Source organism: Myotis nattereri, assembly GCF_964212035.1.
Source record: "Myotis nattereri genome assembly, chromosome: 3".
NCBI lineage: Eukaryota > Metazoa > Chordata > Mammalia > Chiroptera > Vespertilionidae > Myotis > Myotis nattereri.
In genome coordinates this window covers 188,017,864-188,036,678 of record NC_138077.1, presented here as the reverse complement: position 1 = coordinate 188,036,678, position 18,815 = coordinate 188,017,864, and the positions used below count along the sequence as shown (strand labels likewise).

General features: G+C 56.6%; 1 protein-coding gene across 2 annotated transcripts in view; it reads left to right on the top strand.

Annotated features, from left to right (window-relative positions):
• SLC6A9 (solute carrier family 6 member 9) overlaps window positions 1-18,815 on the top strand; it is a 35,193-nt gene that overhangs the window by 15,080 nt on the left and 1,298 nt on the right. For both annotated transcript variants that reach the window (XM_081088318.1, XM_081088317.1), the window contains 11 exons: window positions 5,025-5,181; window positions 5,798-5,929; window positions 6,300-6,570; window positions 12,700-12,832; window positions 13,041-13,175; window positions 13,256-13,359; window positions 13,760-13,997; window positions 14,069-14,203; window positions 14,309-14,408; window positions 14,497-14,597; window positions 18,565-18,735. In XM_081088318.1, the coding sequence (XP_080944444.1) occupies window positions 5,025-5,181; window positions 5,798-5,929; window positions 6,300-6,570; window positions 12,700-12,832; window positions 13,041-13,175; window positions 13,256-13,359; window positions 13,760-13,997; window positions 14,069-14,203; window positions 14,309-14,408; window positions 14,497-14,597; window positions 18,565-18,735 (1,677 nt within the window). The remainder of the gene's footprint in view (window positions 1-5,024; window positions 5,182-5,797; window positions 5,930-6,299; window positions 6,571-12,699; window positions 12,833-13,040; window positions 13,176-13,255; window positions 13,360-13,759; window positions 13,998-14,068; window positions 14,204-14,308; window positions 14,409-14,496; window positions 14,598-18,564; window positions 18,736-18,815) is intronic.

The window sequence follows — 18,815 nt, the reverse complement described above, 5'->3', positions numbered from 1 at the left end:
TGCGGCCCTGACTCTCCCTTGCTTGGATACGAGAGGCTGGAAGGCTCTGTCCCTGCAGGACAGGTGCTACCTGAGGGCCAGCCAGGCCCTGGACCGATGGGAGAGAACTTGGGGAGCAAGAAGCGAGGGGTGTCAGGAGGTCGCGGGCTCTTCTGAGGCCGCCGCAATTTACCGTAATGGCTGTTCTGCTTCAATTTCCCCCTGGGGCTCGGAGAAAGTTGCCAGTGATCTGGATTTGGCTCACGGTCAGTCTGGGATGTGAGGTCTTGCCCGTTCTCCTCCGTAAAGTTTGTCTTGGATGGACTACGTCCCATGAGCAAACCCTGGGTCTGCAGAGTCCCAAACAAGCAGCCTTCGGGGTCCCAGGGGGCCCGCCCAGCCAGGCCGCTCCAGGATTCCTGCGTCTTCTGAGAGCAGGAGGGGGAGCTCACAATTCACAAAAGTACCCAGGGGCGCGGATCCCGGGGGGCGGGAGTCGGGAGCCCGCGCAGGGGGCTGCGGCCCAGGCTGGAAACCTGGGTTCTCTGAGTCGTGCATGGAGAGAGGAGGGGTCCATCCTGTGGGGTGGTCACCTCTGCGGGCAGCCTTTGTAGCTTTGTTTCCTCTTTCACACTTTCCTGTAGTTTCTAATTGTGTGTGTGTGTGTGTGTGTGTGTGTGTGTGTTAAGCTTATAATGCTTTTGTAATCTGAAAGAAAAGCAATAACATTTTTTTAAGTCTAGAAAGCTAGTGGGAACTGATGGAAAACACAGGAGAGAGTCAGAAATAGCAAAATTCCAGGCAAGGCAGAACTACCCAGTGCTCGGTCTGCTGAGGTTGTCTAGTCTGTCCTGTGATTTCATAGGTAAGGCTGCTGAGATGCTGAGCGTGGAGCGGCCCTGCCCAGGGTCACTGGGGGAGCCGGCTTCAGAACGCCAGGTTCTAGCCCCCAGTGCAGGGTCGGGCCCTGCCGAGCCCAGGGCACAGTGGGAGACCCGGATTCTGCCCTCAAAGCTGAACAGCCTTAATCCCAGAGGCTCATCTAGAGCAGGGAGTAAGCCAGGCAGAGGGCTATGTGAAGGACTTACGTAAGTGACTGCTGGGGGTGGGGGGCTGTTAACCCAAGGTAGGTCACCAGTCCTGTGCAGGGAGGACACTGCTGCCTCAATGCCGGTTTCTATGGGGAGGGGGCATCTGACGGTCACGTTAGAAAGAGAGCTCCAAAGCCTGCCTCCTGCCTGGCCTGGGGGAGCCCGCCTACAAGGCAGGGTAGTCCCCATCCTGGAGACCACCCACCAGGCCAATGTGGGGGGGTTGGGGAGGATGGTAGGGGGCTGTCCAGGGAGTCTGGGGAGGAGGGGCTGCCCAGAAGGGCCCCAGGCCACTATGGTTTAATTCACTTCCAAGGTGTGAGGAAGGGAGAGCAGTGAGGGACAGACAGTGGGAGACGGTGACGGGCAGGAGAGGCCTGGAGCCCGGCCAGTTGGTGGGGCTGAGCTAGGTCAGGCAGCCGGGCCATCAGTCTGGGTCACACCGTGAGCACAAAGGGGTTCTTTCGTGGGCAACTTCAGGGTGGGGGACCACGGCAGTGCCAGTTATTAATAATATCAGTGGCCCTGGCTGGTTTGAGCATCGGCCTGCAGACTGAAGGGTCCCAGGTTCGATTCCGGTCAAGGGCACATGCCTGGGTTGCGGGCTCGATCCCCGGTGGGGGATATGCAGGAGGCAGCTGATCAATGATTTTCTCTCATCATTGATGTTTCTATCGCTCTCTCCCTCTCCCTTCTTCTCTAAAATCAATAAAAATATATTTAAAAAATAATAATAATAATATCAGTGATACAGCCGTCCACCCAGCAGATCCAAAAAGTGAGAAGCTTAGTTTAGGGAAGATCATACAAGGCACAAAAAACCATGTGGCCTTGAAAAAGGCTCCCCAGCCAGGGACCTCACTGCCCAGGAAGGAAGTAGCAGGAAGTCCCCAGAGGGGGGCTGGAGAAGGAAGGGAACCAGACTTCCGGGAACCACCTATCCCCACCCAGTGCGATTCAGAGGTCTCCTCCTCCGCGTTCTTGGACAAGGGCAGGCTAGCTGTGTCCCCCACTGAGGACTGAGCCGTCACCCGCCAAGACCCCCGACCACTCCAGGGGCTTGTGCTGGAACTGAAGCCAGAGGCCTGGCTGTGGGCAAGGCTCCCACGGGTGGGGGGGGGGGGGCACAGTGCCGAGCTCCAGGGCCAGGGAACGCCCCCCGCCCCCGTGGGACATGGGTGCTGCCTCTGCTGGGAGCTGCTGGCACCACCTGCGGTGTGTCATTTCCCTGACCTCCAGCTCCTTCTGCACAGCTGACCCCTAATGCTGTGGGTAACTTCCCACCAGCGTGCAAGCCCCAGCTCCTCCCCTCCAACCTCCCCTCCCCCCCTCCCCTCGCTCCAGGCCCCAGTCCTGGGGGCTCCGGCCACCCGGTGTGGCAGCCTGGTTAGCGCATGATCCGTTATGTGCTGCTCATTAACGGAGCACGCTGGCTCTCCAGGGCTCAGTCAAGCGGCTGCCTGTGGCGCGTGGCTGGGAGCATCACCACCCTCCCGGCTCCATCCATGCCAGGGAGGGAGCAGACCGCAGAGATCTAAGTCTGTTCCTGCAGCACTTGGTTGTGGGGGCTGGAGCCAGGAGAGAGGCCTCAAACCGCACGCCTTAGGGACCTTGGTGTCTGCCGGGGGCCTTACCCTCGCCTTGCCCATGAGGCCATCCTGGACACTCGGTTGTCTCTTTTACAGCCGTAACCGCTACCCTGGGACCCCACCCACTTACTCTGCAGCTGCCACAATCCCCCATTGTGCCCCTAAGTAAACGAGCCTCGGACAGAATGGAACTGCTACTGTAGGTCAATGTATAGGAGCCTATTTGGCTGAGATTTGTTAGGACATGAATGAACTACCCCAAGCAGGCTTCACACCCCCTGAAAAAATGCCCCTTGACCCTGCGGTATTGCTAGGCCTGTCCCAAAGGAGGCTCTGGGAGGTGGTGACAGGCTTGGGCAGGATTCTGTGGGGCCTGTCACAGAGGGCACACTTGGGCTGTGAGCCACCGTCTCCCACAGCCAAACTGGCCTGCAAGCCTCTGCCTCGGGTGGCCTTCCCTGACCGCACCCCCACCCCGGTCCTCCTTCACGCTCCTGCGACTTGAGAAATGCCCCTTGGTGGTCAGGTTGCAGTTGCATGTAAAACGTGGTTTATTTATGTCGTCGATGGCTGACTCCTCACTAGATTCTGGCAATGAGTGAGTGGGGTGTCTGCTTATTGTTTGATGCCTCGTGCCTGGTGCAGGGCCTGGCACACGGCAGGTGTCAGTAAATCTCCGTGGTTGCACGAATGAATCAATAAATGAATGAACGCAGGCTGACAGAAGTTGCTCTGGGTGCTTCTTGAAGGAGACCCCACAGCTCCTCGGGCTGTGCCCCAAAACTCCCAAGGGGTGTGCAGGCCAGCGTCTGCTGGGGACAGTGCTGCATTAGGTCTGCAAGACACTTGCTCCACAAGGGTGTCCATGGTGTGCAAGCCCAGAGGGACCCCATGTGCCCACGGTCGGAGCAAGGGGTGCGGGAGCAAGGGGTGCGCAGCCAGGGCATCCGCTGGGCGTGGGGCCCCTGGGTCTGCCTTCCCAGTGCCTGTCCCGAAGGCCCAGTCCCTGGAGCCCTTCCTCCCTCTGCATTGTCAGTCAGTGTCAGGGTCCGCCAGCATTTCCCAGCACCGGCCTCTTTGTTTACTGGCTAACGGACGGTTGTCCTTGAATGCGTCCCTTTCAGGCCGAGGGTCAGCGTCACTGCCTGTTCTCCCTCAGAGGCCGAGCCGCTCTGTCTCTGGTCCTGGGTGCTCTCCAGGGACTCCTGTCTGTGTCTCTCCGGAGAAGAGCCCATCTCTACGAGGTGTCTCTGTGCTTTTCTGGTGACACATGGGGTCCCTAAGTCTCTTAGTGAGACCCCTCGGAGCCCCGAGGCTGCGGCTCAGGGTGGCTGGGGTTCCCGCTCACCTGGGAGGTGGAAGGGGCATGGCTGGGAAAGAGCACATTCCCCCTTAGAAAGGGACTCGCAGCCACTTCCAACCCGGGTCCCAAAGGCGCTGCCGTCAGCGCGGCCTCCCAGCCGGGCCTGCAGCTCCCCAGGCAGGTCTGGCGTTGTCTTGGGGCAAATCCCCTCCTCGGCCCCTCCTGACCAGGCCCCTCTTCGGCAGGGCCCCTCTCAGCTCAGAGACCCCTTCCTGGAGTCATGCCCTCTGTTTCCCCTAGCAGAGTGTCCTCCACGTCTGGTGTGGTGCCTACAACTCTGGTCTCCTCCCCCAGCCCCTGGCCGGCACCACCCAGCTCAGGTCAGCTTCCCCAGGGCCCCCTCCCCAGCCCTGGGCAATCAAGATGGCTCCACTGGGCTCCCCCATCCTGAGTCCCAGGATGCCCTTCCCAGTTCTGGCCCAGCTCAGTTGCTTCCCCCTTTCCCTGCCCCACAGCCCACCCAGTGCCCCCCGGAAAGACTTCAGCTGGGGGAGGGGTCCAGCATCCCATCCTCTGCGGCCGCCTGTCATGGGCAGCGTGCTCAGCCTGGCAATGTGGTGGCGGCGGGTGGGGGGGCCGTCTGGACACAGGCCCCTTTGTGCCCAGCCTGACTTGGCTGCTTGGTATGAAGCTCAGCTGTTCCCAGGTCCTCACCCAGGGAGCAAAGGGAACGCTTGAGGGGCCGGGGCTGGGGTGCTCCCTGCCCTAGCTGCTCTCAGTGTCTCACCTGGCAGTCATTGGCAGCAGCTCCTCAGGTGGGATGGTGCCCTGGAGTGGGTGCTCGGGGGCTCGGGAGGGAAGCCCCACTTGGCGCCCTCTGGCAGCTGCTCCTCCCTGCTCTCGCTTCTGCCAGGTCTGCTGTGGCTCCTGCCAGCAGAGACGAAGCCCAGTGTGGGGGGCGGGAGCTCGGAGGGTCCATGGTGTCCCCGTTGGGGGAGGAGCAGAGGACCAGGCATGGAAGCAAATGCCTTGCTGATGGTAACTTCTTTCCTGTCCCTACAGAATGGTGCTGTGCCCAGCGAGGCCACCAAGAGGGAGCAGAACCTCAAAAGGGGCAACTGGGGCAACCAGATCGAGTTTGTACTGACGAGCGTGGGCTATGCCGTGGGCCTGGGCAATGTCTGGCGCTTCCCATACCTCTGCTATCGCAACGGGGGAGGTACCCAGTGGGCACAGGGCAGGGACCACCCACTTGGATAGCGCCCACTCACCAGGGCCCAGGCCAGCCCCCCCTGGTACAGACCTCACTCCCCACAGGCTGGCCTCCAACCCTGATCTCCTTCGGCCCCATCTCTGGCTTTGATGCCCTTTACCTAAGGCCCAGACCACCCCGACCCTGGCAGTCTGCCTTCTGGGCCTGCCCTGCCAGCCTGCTCCCTCGAGGTGAAGAGAGGTGGAGGAAAGCACCCCAACCTCCCGAGGTTCCCTGTCTTCTATCCCGTGTTTCAATAGCCGCCCCCACTCCCCCAAATAGATCAGGGACATTTGAGGATCCCAGCAACGAATGTTTATGAAATTGCTTGGCTAAGCCATCCAATCCCACCTCACCATGGTGCCCTGGGGCTTGGGTTCTGCTCAGAGCAGAATTTCTGGGAGCCTCTGACAAGATCAAAGACAGGCCATGGGTCGTAGCCTCAGACCCCGGCTCCTGCTCAGTGCGAGGCACACCCTCCTTGGGTCCTAGCCAATTACAGAGGTTTGGCTGTTGGGTTCCCAGCAGGAAGAGGGAGGGATCCCCCCAGCCTGCCCTGAGCCGCCCTCTCCCTGCCTGCCAGGCGCCTTCATGTTTCCCTACTTCATCATGCTGATATTCTGCGGGATCCCTCTGTTCTTCATGGAGCTCTCCTTCGGCCAGTTTGCAAGTCAGGGCTGCTTGGGGGTCTGGAGGATCAGCCCCATGTTCAAAGGTGAGGCCTGGGCTGGGTACACACACACACACACACACACACACACACACACGGGCCTATGGGGGCTGTGCAGCCTCACCCATCTGTACAAACACTGCCAACCCCCGTGGAGCCCTCATGCTGACCCCATGCCTCACATCAATGACAAGGCCATGGACACACGCTGGGATCCATGTTTGCTTGGCCTCCACCCTTCCCTCCTACTTACGTGTATACACAAAACCCCTTCACCCCCCCAGCTTGCCCTTGCCAAGGCCCTGACCTGTCCCTTCTGTGGCCTTCCATGAAAGCCTGCCCCTTCGGCCCTTTAAAATGAACCTGGCCTCCTCCCGCTGATGTGTGAGGCTGCTGCTCTCCCGCCCTCCCCCAGGTGTGGGCTACGGCATGATGGTGGTGTCTACGTACATCGGCATCTACTACAATGTGGTCATCTGCATCGCCTTCTACTACTTCTTCTCGTCCATGACAAACGTGCTGCCCTGGACCTACTGCAATAACCCCTGGAACTCCCCCGACTGCGCCGGCGTGCTGGACGCCTCCAACCTCACCAATGGCTCCCAGCCTGCCGCCCTGCCCAGCAACCTTTCCCACCTGCTCAACCGCACCCTCCAGAGGACCAGCCCCAGCGAGGAGTATTGGAGGTGAGGCCCCCCTTGGACCTGGGCTGCAGGGACACCTGGTGCCAACCCTCGGCCCTCCCTCTCACCATCAGGCAACCGTCCGCAGCGTCGGTAGGGTGCCTGCCGCACGGTCAGCCCTCTGCTGGGCACCGAGTGAGGCAGAGATGCATGAAGAGGTGCAAGGAGTTCACGGCCTGTTCCGAAGAGGCTGACGCACCAGAGAACATTGGGAGACGGGATGTTGAGTTGTGGAGTCCTTATGAGGTAGCAGTCAGGAGAGTCAGGGAAAAGGGGGATGGCTTCCTGGTAAGGAGGACAGTTCGAGCAAAGGCCCTGGGGCCCAGGTGGGCAACGGCTGGCCTTGAGCCTGAGGGGAACCTGTTCTGATGACAGTAACAAGTATGTGGGGAACACATGGCCGTGAGGTGGCCTAGGAGGGCACACCGGCCTTCTTGGAGAACCTGTGAGAATTAAGCTTAGATTTAATGCCGCAGAACACAAGGAGCCATGGCAGTCTCCTGAGCCTGGGGCTGTCACCCTAAAGCTGTGCTTAGGAAAGACAGGTCCCACTGTGCTCTGTGGTAATGGAGACCAGAGTCTCAGAGCTGCTGGAACACCTTGTCCCAATGGTGGCTGTAAGAACATCCCGGAGGAAATTCTCTATGTCAAGCTGGAGAACCTGTTGGCAGAAGGCTTTGGGTGTTGATGGGTAAGCCTCGCTCATTCACTCTACAAACAGTCACCACATAGCCTGCCAGGCCCTGTGTGCCCATGCGGTGTGAATGGCCTAGGGCTCCTGCCCTGAGAAGTTCGCCGTCCAGTGAGGAGACAGGTAGCAAATACACCGCGAGCAGGTGCTTTGTGCAGGAATGTGCAGGGCTGCGGTGGGGGCACCACAAGGTCGCGGTCAGTCCTAAGGGGATGGAGGCAAGACGATGTGGCTAAGAAGGCTTCTCAGAAGAGGGAGAGAAGGGGTTGGGAGAAACGAGCAGGTAAGCAGAGGCAGAGAGGTGACAAATGGGGCAGGTGGGACACTGAGTATTGAGACAGAAGAAGCCAGCGGGCATCACATGGTGCAGAGCTTCCCTGGCCAGGCTAAGGGTTTGAGGCTTTCTCCTCTAGGTCACGAGAGCCATCGGAGAGATGGCCAGGACCCCAGTGATACTCGAAGTCTTAGTAGATCCACATCCTCTAAGCCCAGTCCCCGAGCTCACACTCCCCAGGCCCAGCTTCCCATGCTGGGCTGTAGACATTCAAAGAGGGCCAAGAGGTTCACTACCCTTGGGGGTTCAGGGGTCACTGTGTAGACAACAGGGGAGACTCCGTCAGTCACTGGACAGACCATTTCTTGAGCACCTGGCAAGGTCCCGGGCCCTGCACTGGGAGGGGAGTCACACAGACACTGCCTCATGGAGTTCACATCTGGTGGGAGAACCAGGCAAATAAGTACCCACTTCTGTGTTCTGCATTTTAGACATGGTGTGGATGGGGCGACTTGTCCTAGCCTTGGGGGTGAATCTCTCTAGAAGCTCCCAGATGCACAAAGCCCCACCCACATCCCCCAGGTGTTCCAGGAGAGCTTGCCATAGGGCGGCCTGCCAGGGATTCCCAGCCCGGTGGGGCCACCCAGGGCAAAGCTCTGGGGAATTTATCCAGTGCAATCAGAGGGGACGAAGAAAACTGGTTGGGGGGGGGGGGGGCAGTTGAACTCTACTTCTCAGCCAGGGCTGGAGCCAGGCCTGCCCAGGGAGCTGCGGTACCAGGCTGGAGTCCCTGCCAGCAGGATGGCTTCCCGATGCCCCCTCCTGGAGAACCTGGGAAAGTGACCCTTGAGAGGGCTGCCCAGGCTGGCTTCTAAAGGAAGAGAGAAGTGAGCACCCCTATTTCTTGGGCACCTACTGTGTGCCAGGCTTATTATCTCAGATAATACTATCATCCCTGTTTTTCCGGTTCTGAGACCAGCATTCAGAGGCTAAGGAACTAGGCAGCACTGCTGCATCAGGAAAATGCTCCGGGTCCCATCTGGCTCCTCTGTGCCTGGCGCCTGATGGTAATTAGGCCAACGCTACCCGGCAGGTGTTCTTGGTCCACACCCTCCAACACCCCCTTGGAAAGCTGCGTGATCTCATTGGAGCCCCTCACAACCTTATTAGCTAGCTTGCGCAGATGTTATAAAATATTCCGATTTTACAAATGAGGAAAGCAAATCAAAAGAAAGATTAAACAGCTTCTCTAAAGTGAGAGAAGCCCTGAGGGCAGATTTCTGAGCCCTTGTCAGCCTCTTGCTCACCCTTCTGGCCCACAGTCCTCCCTCTCCCACCTACTATTTAGTCTTGTTTTGCAGTCCTCTGCGTGCTGGTCTGATTCCTGCTCATAGCCCTAAGCTGAGACCAGGCCCCCTCACCCTGCAACCTCTGTTGGTACCCAGCACAGCACCCGACACCCAGTGGGACTCGGATCCCAGCACCCCTCTCCCAGTGTCTTCATGGCGACTCTGGCGTCACACAGACCTCATTCAAATCCTGGCTCTGCCATTTACCAGCTGTGTGGCTTTGGGAAGTCATCAAGCCTCTCTAAGTCTTAGCTGTTCCTCTATTAAATGGGGATGCTTACAGCACCCACCTTATTGTTATAAAGATGAAATGAGAGATGCCCTAGCTGGTTTGGTTCAGTGGATAGAACGTCGGCCTGCAGACTGAAGGGTCCCAGGCTCGATTCTGGCCAAGGGCACATGCCCGGGTTGCGGCCTCCATCCCCAGTAGGGGGCATGCAGGAGGCAGTCGATCAACGATCCTCTCTCATCATTGATGTTTCTCTCTCTCCCTCTTCCTTCCTCTCTGAAATCAATAAAGAAATATATATTTTTTAAAAAGATGAAATGAGACGATGCAGCAAAAATCACTAAGAACAGTAGGCACAATGATTGCCACTGCTGGAGATGCAAAGAAATAGACAGGGGGGCAGGGGGGAAATAGACAAGTTTGTCCTATTCTCAGGCATTTACCATGTGGTTTGGGAAATTTAAAACTAATGCAGAATTAGTCCAGAGATGAACTGCGTCAAGAACCAACTGGTAAATATGTTGGGTTCCCAGAGTTTTTAGGTTAAACATTTAATTTCAAAAGCACATGGTCCAAAATCAAAACCAAACCAAAAACTCAAAATGGTGCCATAAAAATAAAGGGTGAATTCGTTATTTGGCTCCCAGGTTAGCCTTCTAAACTCTTTAGTCTCTAATATTGCAATAAAAAAATAGTATATCACACTGTCAGTTTAACATATATAATTAAGGTTAAAAGTCTCTTGAACAAGAAATGATTTCTTTACTTTGGATGCTGGTGTTTGGAGTGAGGTGACTCCGTACTAGCTGCGGGACCCTCTGGCTATTCTGGTGGGCAGAGCTTTTCAACATCGATGTGCCCTCCGTCAGGCCCGGCCTGGGCAGCCCGGGGTCCCCAGTCCAGTTGACTTCAGGTTTGAATTTCTTTGTCTGTCTACCCCAATGAGCCAAAAATATTTTTTTCTACCATGGCATGTGCCACAAAGGAAAAGTGGTTGGCAAACACTGCTGGAGGGGACCAGGAGCCCCTCCTTGGTGGTCCCACAGCTCCTCAACTTCTCCCATCCTATGTCTTAGGTTCCTCCATCAACAAAGAGCCTGGAGAGGGCCTATCCCCAGGCCTGGCTCTGATGCCTCTTGAATGAACCATGGCAGTGGCAGGCCTTGGGCAGGAGAGGGAAGTGTTTGGACAGCGCCCTCTGCAGGTCACTGTGTGAAAGGGCGACCTGGGGGAAGATTTGAGGGAGAGAGGAAGGTCAAGGTGCTTACAAGTCCAACAGGAAGACTCGCCAAGCAAATACCAAATCTCAGGTCTGGCAACATTGTCCCATGAGGTACAGAGTAACATCTCATCAAAAGGCATTAAAAATGTCATGAGGTTTGAGAACTAGTCTGGGGGTTGGGATGGGGGGTGAAAATAGCTAAGAATGAGCTAAGTTGAGAGGTCCTAACTGTAAGAGGGGAAAGAAGGGAGCCTGTATTTACCTAAATTTATCTACAAATTATTCTGGGTTGGTGTTAATATACCCATTGTACATATGAGGAAACTGAGGCTCAAGAGCTTGTCTCTTGCTCATCATTTGTAGCCTGGACAATTGTACCAACCACAGTTGTCCAGGTTTTCCTCCAGGTTTTCCCTTTTTACCTCCCAATTCTTTTACCACAATGTTCATCCATTGATACATTCAGCAAATATGTATTGAGCACTGCTCTGTGCCAGACACTGTGCTAAGCACTGGGGGATACATCAGTGAACAAAACAGTCAAAAACCCCTGCCTTCAAAGAGGGAAGATGACAAACAAAATAAATAGGCAAACTTTATAGTATAACGGAAGGAGACATGTGCTGCAGAGGAAATTATAGCAAAGAAGTGGGTAAGGAGTGCGGGGCTGGGGCCAGGGCTGCAATTTTAAGCAGGGTAGCTAGAAAAGGCCGCTTGGCAAAGAGGGCCCCTGAGTAAAGACCCAAAGGAAGTGAGAAAGGAGGGAGCCATGTTGACAAACCCAGCTGCATAATTTGTGGGCCCAGTGCAAAATGAAAATATGAGGCTCGTTCAAATGTATTAAGAATTTCAAGATGGCAATGGTAGAACATTAAACTAAGCACTAGGCCTTTTAAAACATAGGGTCCTGTGTCACTGCACAGGCCACATACCTATGTGTACATATGGATATTGGGAAAAGAGCATTTCAGACAGAAGCAACAGTATGTGCAAAGGTCCTGAGGTGGGGGCGTGCCTAGCATGGTTAAGGAACAAGGAGCCCAATGCAGCTGGAGCAGTGAGCAAGGTGGAGAGCAAATGAGGAGAACGGAAAGATGGCAGATAGGGGACAATAGATCACTTAGGGCAGCGGTTTTCAACCTGTGGGTCGCGACCCCTTTGGGGGTCGAACTACCCTTTCACAGGGGTCGCCTAAATACATCCTGCATATCAGATATTTACATGACGATTCATAACAGTAGCAACATTACAGTTATGAAGTAGCAACGAAAATAATTTTATGGTCGGGGGTCACCACGACATGAGGAACTGTATTAAAGGGTCGCAGCATTAGCAAGGTTGAGAACCACTGACTTAGGGCCTCATAAGCCCTGGAAGGACTTTAGCTTTTCCATGGCCAGAGATGGAAGCTGCTGCAAGGTTTTAAACCAAGAAGAGACTCTTGGAGTGCTCTTACAAACACCTGTCAGAGGCTCCCATTGCCCTCAGGATAAAATTCAAACTTAGCCCTGACTTCATGGCTCCATATGCTCTGGTGTCTTCGCCTTCTCTACCGACAGGCCCAAGCTGGGCCGTGCTGTTTCAGGACCCCCCGTCTTGCCATGTGCTCTTTCCTCAGCCTGGCACGCACTTCCACTTCTCTTCACCCACCTCCTCCCCATTCCTCAAGCCTTAGCTCAAACCTCACCTCTTCTGAGAAGCCTTCAGCGTGTTCCTCCCCGTAGGGTTGAGACACCCCTCCTGGCGGTGCCCACATGCCTGATCCAGGTCTGTATGCCCAGCCCCTAGCACAGGGCCTGACAAACAAATGTCCAGGTGATGGAAAGAGCACCCGCTAGCGTGGCATAGAGGCCACAGAGACCCATGCATATGCAGGCGTGGCATCGGGCCTGTGTGCTCCTGAGCCTGCAGCCTACTCAGCATTCGGCTGCCTCCCTCGGCTCATCAGAGATGGAGGAGACTAATGTACATGAAGAGATCACAGAAGGCTTCCTGGAGGAGGTGACGCCTGCTAGGATGTATCTAGTTTGGAGGAGAGGACATTCTGAAGGGAGAAATGTACAAACAAGGACCTGGGGTGGGCCTGAGTGGGGACAGAGAGACCTCCACACCCCAGGGGCTGAGGAGATCTGGCCCAGGCCTGGAGCGTGGCTTCTAGGGGCCTTTGGGGGTCCTGGGAGAGGCTGCAAGCAGTGGACTCCCTGGGACAGCAGGCAGGGAGCTGGGCCCCCACGGTGGCTCCTGTCTCACGAGTGGGCTCCTAGCACCTTGTGAGAAAGACGGGAGCTGCCAGGCGGGGCCTGGGCCTCGGGAATGTGCTGCTGGGCCTTGGGGCTGCTGCTCAATGCAGAGTCTCCCCTTCCCCAGGCTCTACGTGCTGAAGCTGTCCGACGACATCGGGAACTTTGGGGAGGTGAGGCTGCCCCTCCTCGGCTGCCTCTGTGTCTCCTGGGTGGTCGTGTTCCTCTGCCTCATCCGAGGGGTCAAGTCTTCAGGGAAAGTAAGTGCCTCCCCTGCCAGGGTCTCAGGTCTGTGCCCCCAGGAAGGCCCTGCCTCCCCTGCCTGGCTGTGTGTGTGTGTGTGTGTGTGTGTGCGTGCGTGCAGGGGGGTGATGAAGGGCCATGGGAGGGATGAGTGGTGGTTGGGGGGGGTGGGGGGCGGGCACGGCGGGAAGAGCCCAGAGGAGCGCAGCGGCCTGTCTTGCGCAGGTGGTGTACTTCACGGCCACATTTCCCTACGTGGTGCTCACCATCCTGTTCGTCCGCGGCGTGACCCTGGAAGGAGCCTTCACAGGCATCATGTACTACCTGACCCCACAGTGGGACAAGATTCTGGAGGCCAAGGTGGGCTGTAGCGGGCCACCTGGAAGGGACGGGGAGGGGCAGAGAGGCGCCTGCCTCTGACCACAGCTCCCTTTTCACAGGTGTGGGGGGACGCTGCCTCCCAGATCTTCTACTCCCTGGGCTGCGCGTGGGGAGGCCTCATCACCATGGCTTCCTACAACAAGTTCCACAACAACTGCTACCGGTGAGACTCCTGCCAGCCCTGGGCCCATTCCCTGCCCTCTCCGCGGCCTGACCCCGGCTCCCCCAGGCCCACCAGATCCAGCACAGCCTCCTGGCCCCCAGGGCCCTCCCTCCCACTCATGGCCTGGAGGTCCTGGGAACGCTGGGTCTGGATCAAGCCATCGGAGAACGGAGAGAGAACCTTGACAGGAGAGAGAAGAGGGGTGGGGACAGTGATGTCCCAGGGACCTGTGAGGACTCAGGAGCCTCAGGCCCACTTAACAAGGTCCAGAGCAGACCAGAAAAGAGGTTGGGGACACCTCCATCCCTAGAAGTTGCCGTCTCTAAGTCCTCTTCTGGCCCCAATCGGGCAGAGGGGAGCAAGCCGTATGCCCTGAATTGGCCTGTTTTCCTCCCACCAGGGATAGCGTCATCATCAGCATCACTAACTGTGCCACCAGCGTCTATGCTGGCTTTGTCATCTTCTCCATCCTGGGCTTCATGGCCAATCACCTGGGTGTGGACGTGTCCCGCGTGGCAGACCACGGCCCTGGCTTGGCCTTCGTGGCCTACCCAGAGGCCCTCACACTGCTGCCCATCTCCCCGCTCTGGTCCCTGCTCTTCTTCTTCATGCTCATCTTGCTGGGGCTGGGCACGCAGGTAGGTGGGCCGGATTGGGAAGGGGGGAAGGCGCGGAGCTCGGGCCCCTGCTCTGATGGCCGTCCCTACAGTTCTGCCTCCTAGAGACGCTGGTGACAGCCATTGTGGATGAGGTGGGGAACGAGTGGATCCTGCAGAAAAAGACCTATGTGACCTTGGGCGTGGCCGTGGCTGGCTTCCTGCTGGGCATCCCCCTCACCAGCCAAGTAAGAAGTGAGGGGGAGGCTGGGCTGGTGTTGCCAGGGTTCCAGGGGATACCGGGTCTGGGAACCCAGCCACAGACCCTGACTCGGCTGCCCGCTGGCCCGCAGGCAGGCATCTACTGGCTGCTGCTAATGGACAACTATGCGGCCAGCTTCTCCTTGGTCGTCATCTCCTGCATCATGTGTGTGTCCATCATGTACATCTACGGTAAGTGCCCAACCTTCCACGGCCTCCCGAGCCCCAGCCCCGGGCTGCCCACGCCGTCCTGCCTGGCCACTGACGCCCCTCTCTCCAGGGCACGAGAACTACTTTCAGGACATCAAGATGATGCTGGGGTTCCCACCGCCCTTCTTCTTCCAGATCTGCTGGCGCTTCGTCTCTCCAGCCATTATCTTCGTAAGTTCCTGGGCTGACCTCTCCCTTATCCTGCTGCCTCTTGGCAAGTGTCCTCGTGGGAACCAGCGCTCCCATGAGGGCTCCACACTCTGGCCATTGTAGTCTAAGGAGGTTACATAGAGTCAGACAGGCGTGCGGAGCTCAGAACCACCCTGGCCCTGGCCTTGAGTTCGGAAGGGAGCACAGAACCCTGAATCTGAGTGGAAGGGGACAGCAGTCCGGCAGCAGCTGAATCAGCCCTCCCTCCCTGGGTCCCCAGAGGGGCCTCAGGAGCCATTATTGATATTGGTGGCAGCCTCTGTCAGCCGCACTGAGCATCTGCCTCCAACCCATCACAGCCCAGGTGCTCAAGGTGTCCGGGGTCCGTGGTGTGAATGCATGAGTGTCCCGGAAGCAGGCTGCGCCCGAGTCAGCTGTCAGCTCAGGATCAGGGGCAGCCTATAAACCTCTCAGGCACTGCGGTGGGCTGACTTGGGAGAGGGAGGCCTTGGTTTCCACCAATACCCAGTACCTGGGAAACCCATCTGGGAGCTGAGTTGGTGGCAAGAACTCCCAACACTTTCTACACAGTTAATATATTAACTCACTAGAGGCCTGGTGCACGAATTTGTGCACCAGTGGGGTCCCTCGGCCTGCCTGCGGGATCGGGCCAAAACCGGCTCTCCGACATCCCCTGAGGGGTCCTGGATTGCGAGAGGGCGCAGGCCAGGCTGAGGGACCCCACCGGTGCACAATCAGGGCCAGGGAGGGATGTGGGAGGTTCGCCAGCTGGGGAGGGACCGAAGGAGGGCTCCAGGGCGTGTCCAGCCCATCTCGCTCAGTCCCCATCAGCCGGACCCCAGCAGGAAGCTAACCTACCAGTGGGAGCATCTGCCCCCTGGTGGTCAGTGCACATCATAGCAAGCAGTTGAGTGGTCTTAGCATATTACACTTTGATTGGTTGAACAGACAACCGGATGATCGGACACTTAGCATATTAGGCTTTTATTATATAGGATGAACTACAACTCTCCGAGGTATCTTTATGATCCCCACTTGTCAGATGAGGAAACTGAGGCATGGAGATGTTAAGTAGCTGACCCAAGGTTACTCAGCCAATAAGAGGCGGTGCCACTATCCTAAGCAGGCAGTCCAGTCTGGAGTCCGCGTGCTGGGCCAGCACCACCCCACACACCCCACCGGGAGGAGTTATTACTGCCTTTAGATTTTGCTGCTTTGTGCTCAGGGTGGGAAGTGGGAGCAAGGGGGTTGATAGTGTAATGGTCACTCCACAGAGAAGAGGCAGGGCCATCTCTGAGTGACAGAGGGGTCAGCCCAGTGGCGAGGGCAGTGTCCAGAGCCGTGCCCCTGTCACACCCGACTCCTCTGTGCCACAGGGAGCTCGGCATCGTGTTTTCACTTTGGCTCATGTTTCTGAACAAAAGGCCCCTGAGGGCTGAGGCCCCAGTACATGGGGTGTGGGATTTTCCCTGAGCCTGGCACAGGCACCAGCTCTGGCCACTGGCCCAGCTTTGAAACAGGAGGAGCGGAAGTCTCCTGTAAGTGGTGAGAGGCCGGCAGGCACTGCTGCCAAGCGCCGTGCCCTCTGGGGCCCAGGCCCTGCCTGAGGGGAGCTCATCCCCCGCAGCTCCGAGGAGGCTGCCCCCCTGGGGAGAGAGCTGGAGCACCAGCCTAGGCAGGTCAGGGGCAGGAAGGAGGTGGGCACAGAAAGGACCCATAGGGGCAGCCTCGGCCTGGGTCTAGGATCTTTGAGCCAGGCAAAGTGGGCAACGTCCTCTCTGTGCACAGAAAGTCAGGCTGAAGTTAAAATATAAGGTGAGTAGCTCTAGCCGGTTTGGCTCAGTGGATAGAGCATCAGCCTGCAGACTGAGGGGTCCCGGGTTTGATTCCGGTCAAGGGCACATGCCCAGTGGGGGTGTGCAGGAGGCAGCTGATCAATGATTCTCTCTCCTCATTGATGTTTCTAGCTCTCCCTCTCCCTTCTTCTCTAAAAGTCAATAAAAATATGTTAAAAAGAAGAAACATACGGTGAGGACTCCAGGCCCTGTGGACACGTTTTTACATTTCTTTTTTGTTGTTGTTTCTTTTGTTAATTCTCACCTGAGGATTTTTTTTTTTTTTCCCATTGAAAGAGTGGAAGGGAGGGAGGGAGAGAGAAAAACATAGATGTGAAAGAGACACATTGATTGGTTGCCTCCTGCCCGGGGATCAAACCTGCAACCCAGGTACATGCTCTTGACCAGAATCAAACCCGAGACCCTTTGGTCTGTGGGATGACACTTTAACCACTGAGAAAAACTAGCCAGGACTGTTTATACATTTCTGAAAAGCTATTTTTGACAAACTCCATCCTTTTGTCAGCTCAGTTAAGGGATTTGTCCAACCTAGATCAGGTTCTAGGTTCATTCAGGAAACTTGTTATAAGCTCCTACTATGTGCAGTGTCCCGGGAAGGGCCCTCACAATGGATGTGGGTCTTGACCTCCAGATTTGGTCACTGGGAAGGCTGGGGGAGACTGAGCTTTAGGGCTCAGTTGAGAGCTCAGGCGAATGCTGAGCCCTGCTGGGGAGCAGCACACATACACCCAGGCCCTCTGGGTGCCCATGGCCATTGGCCCATCCATCATCTTTCTGCTTCCTTTAGTTTTATTTTTTAATTATAGTTGACATACAATATTATATTAGTTTCATGTGTACAACATAGTGATTCGATATTTATATACTTTACAAAGTGATCACCCAAATAAATGAGTGCCCATCTGACACCATACTGACTTCTGCGCATGGGCCACGAAGTTTCAATCGCACTGTATGTGCGCGCCCGCACGTGGTATTTTGTGGAAGAGCCACACTCAAGGGGCCAAAGAGCCGCATGTGGCTCGCGAGCCGCAGTTTGCCGACCACGGCTTTAGGTTTTCTGTTGCTGTGGCAGCCAGGCTTTATGTCTCATCTCGCCTCTTCCCGAAGCATCCCCAGCCAGACACGCGTCATCCCAGCCTTTGGAGCCTCCCAGGCTGTCCATAGGCCACGGGCTCTGCCTTCCCTCTCCCTCATGCTCCCACCTCCCTGCACAGGTCAGTTCAAATCAGCAAATGAGATTGTGCCAGGCCATGTGCTGGGCACTGGAGAGCCAGAGCTGATGCAATCTCAGGAGCTCCCAGGTCCATGGGGACCATTAAATATATGCTTAGCCGATGGGAACTGCCTTTCCGGGGGAGAAGATGGGGAATCTGGAGAGGCTTCTACTTATTTTATTTATTTACTTATTTATAAAATCCTCACCCAAGGATATGCTTTTTTGATTTTAGAGAGAGAAAAGGAGAAAGAGAGAGAGAAACATGGATTGGTTGCCTCCCGCAAGCGCCCCAACCGGGGATCGAACCAGCAACCTGGGTATGTGCCCTGACCCAGAATTGAACCCGCAACCTTCTGGTGCACGGGAAGACGCCCAACCAACTGAGCCACACTGGCCTGGGATGGAGCGGCTTCTTGGAGGAGGTGGAATTTGCTTAGCTGCGGTGGAGGATTCTCCAGAGTAAATGAAAAGGGTGGGAAATGCCGGGTATAGCCGAGACATTCAGACAAGGGGAACGTGGCCAGAAAGATAAGCTGAGGTCTCGATGTGAGGAAGTAAACGCCCTAAAGGCCAGGAAGGGAGCTGCTTCGAGTCTTTGAGCAGAACTGACTTCCAAAGGTGACAGCAGCTTACGGGTTCCCTGGCTGGACCGGAATTACAGGGAAGCCAGACCTCTCCCCTTCCATCGTGCGTACATGCCTGTCATGCCCTGGACCCTGGTTCCATCTGCTTCTTCCACCACCCAAACGTTGACATTGGCCCTGCCCTCCCCCAAATGCCTCTTTTTATCTTGGGAAACTGGAGAGGAAGGGAGGGGGTGCTGATAGGAGGCCTGAGGCCTGGGTGGGGCTGGGTGAGGCTCATGCCCACTCCCACCCCCCACTCTCTGCAGTTCATTCTCATCTTCACGGTGATCCAGTACCGGCCAATCACCTATAACCACTACCAGTATCCAGGCTGGGCAGTGGCCATCGGCTTCCTCATGGCGCTGTCCTCCGTCATTTGCATCCCACTCTACGCACTGTTCCAGCTCTGCCGCACAGAAGGGGACACCTTCTTCCAGGTGAGGGGGGAGCCAGATGCACTGGGAAGGGGTGGATGAATGGGGCTTAAGGGCTCTCCTCTGACATGCCTTGCCCCGCC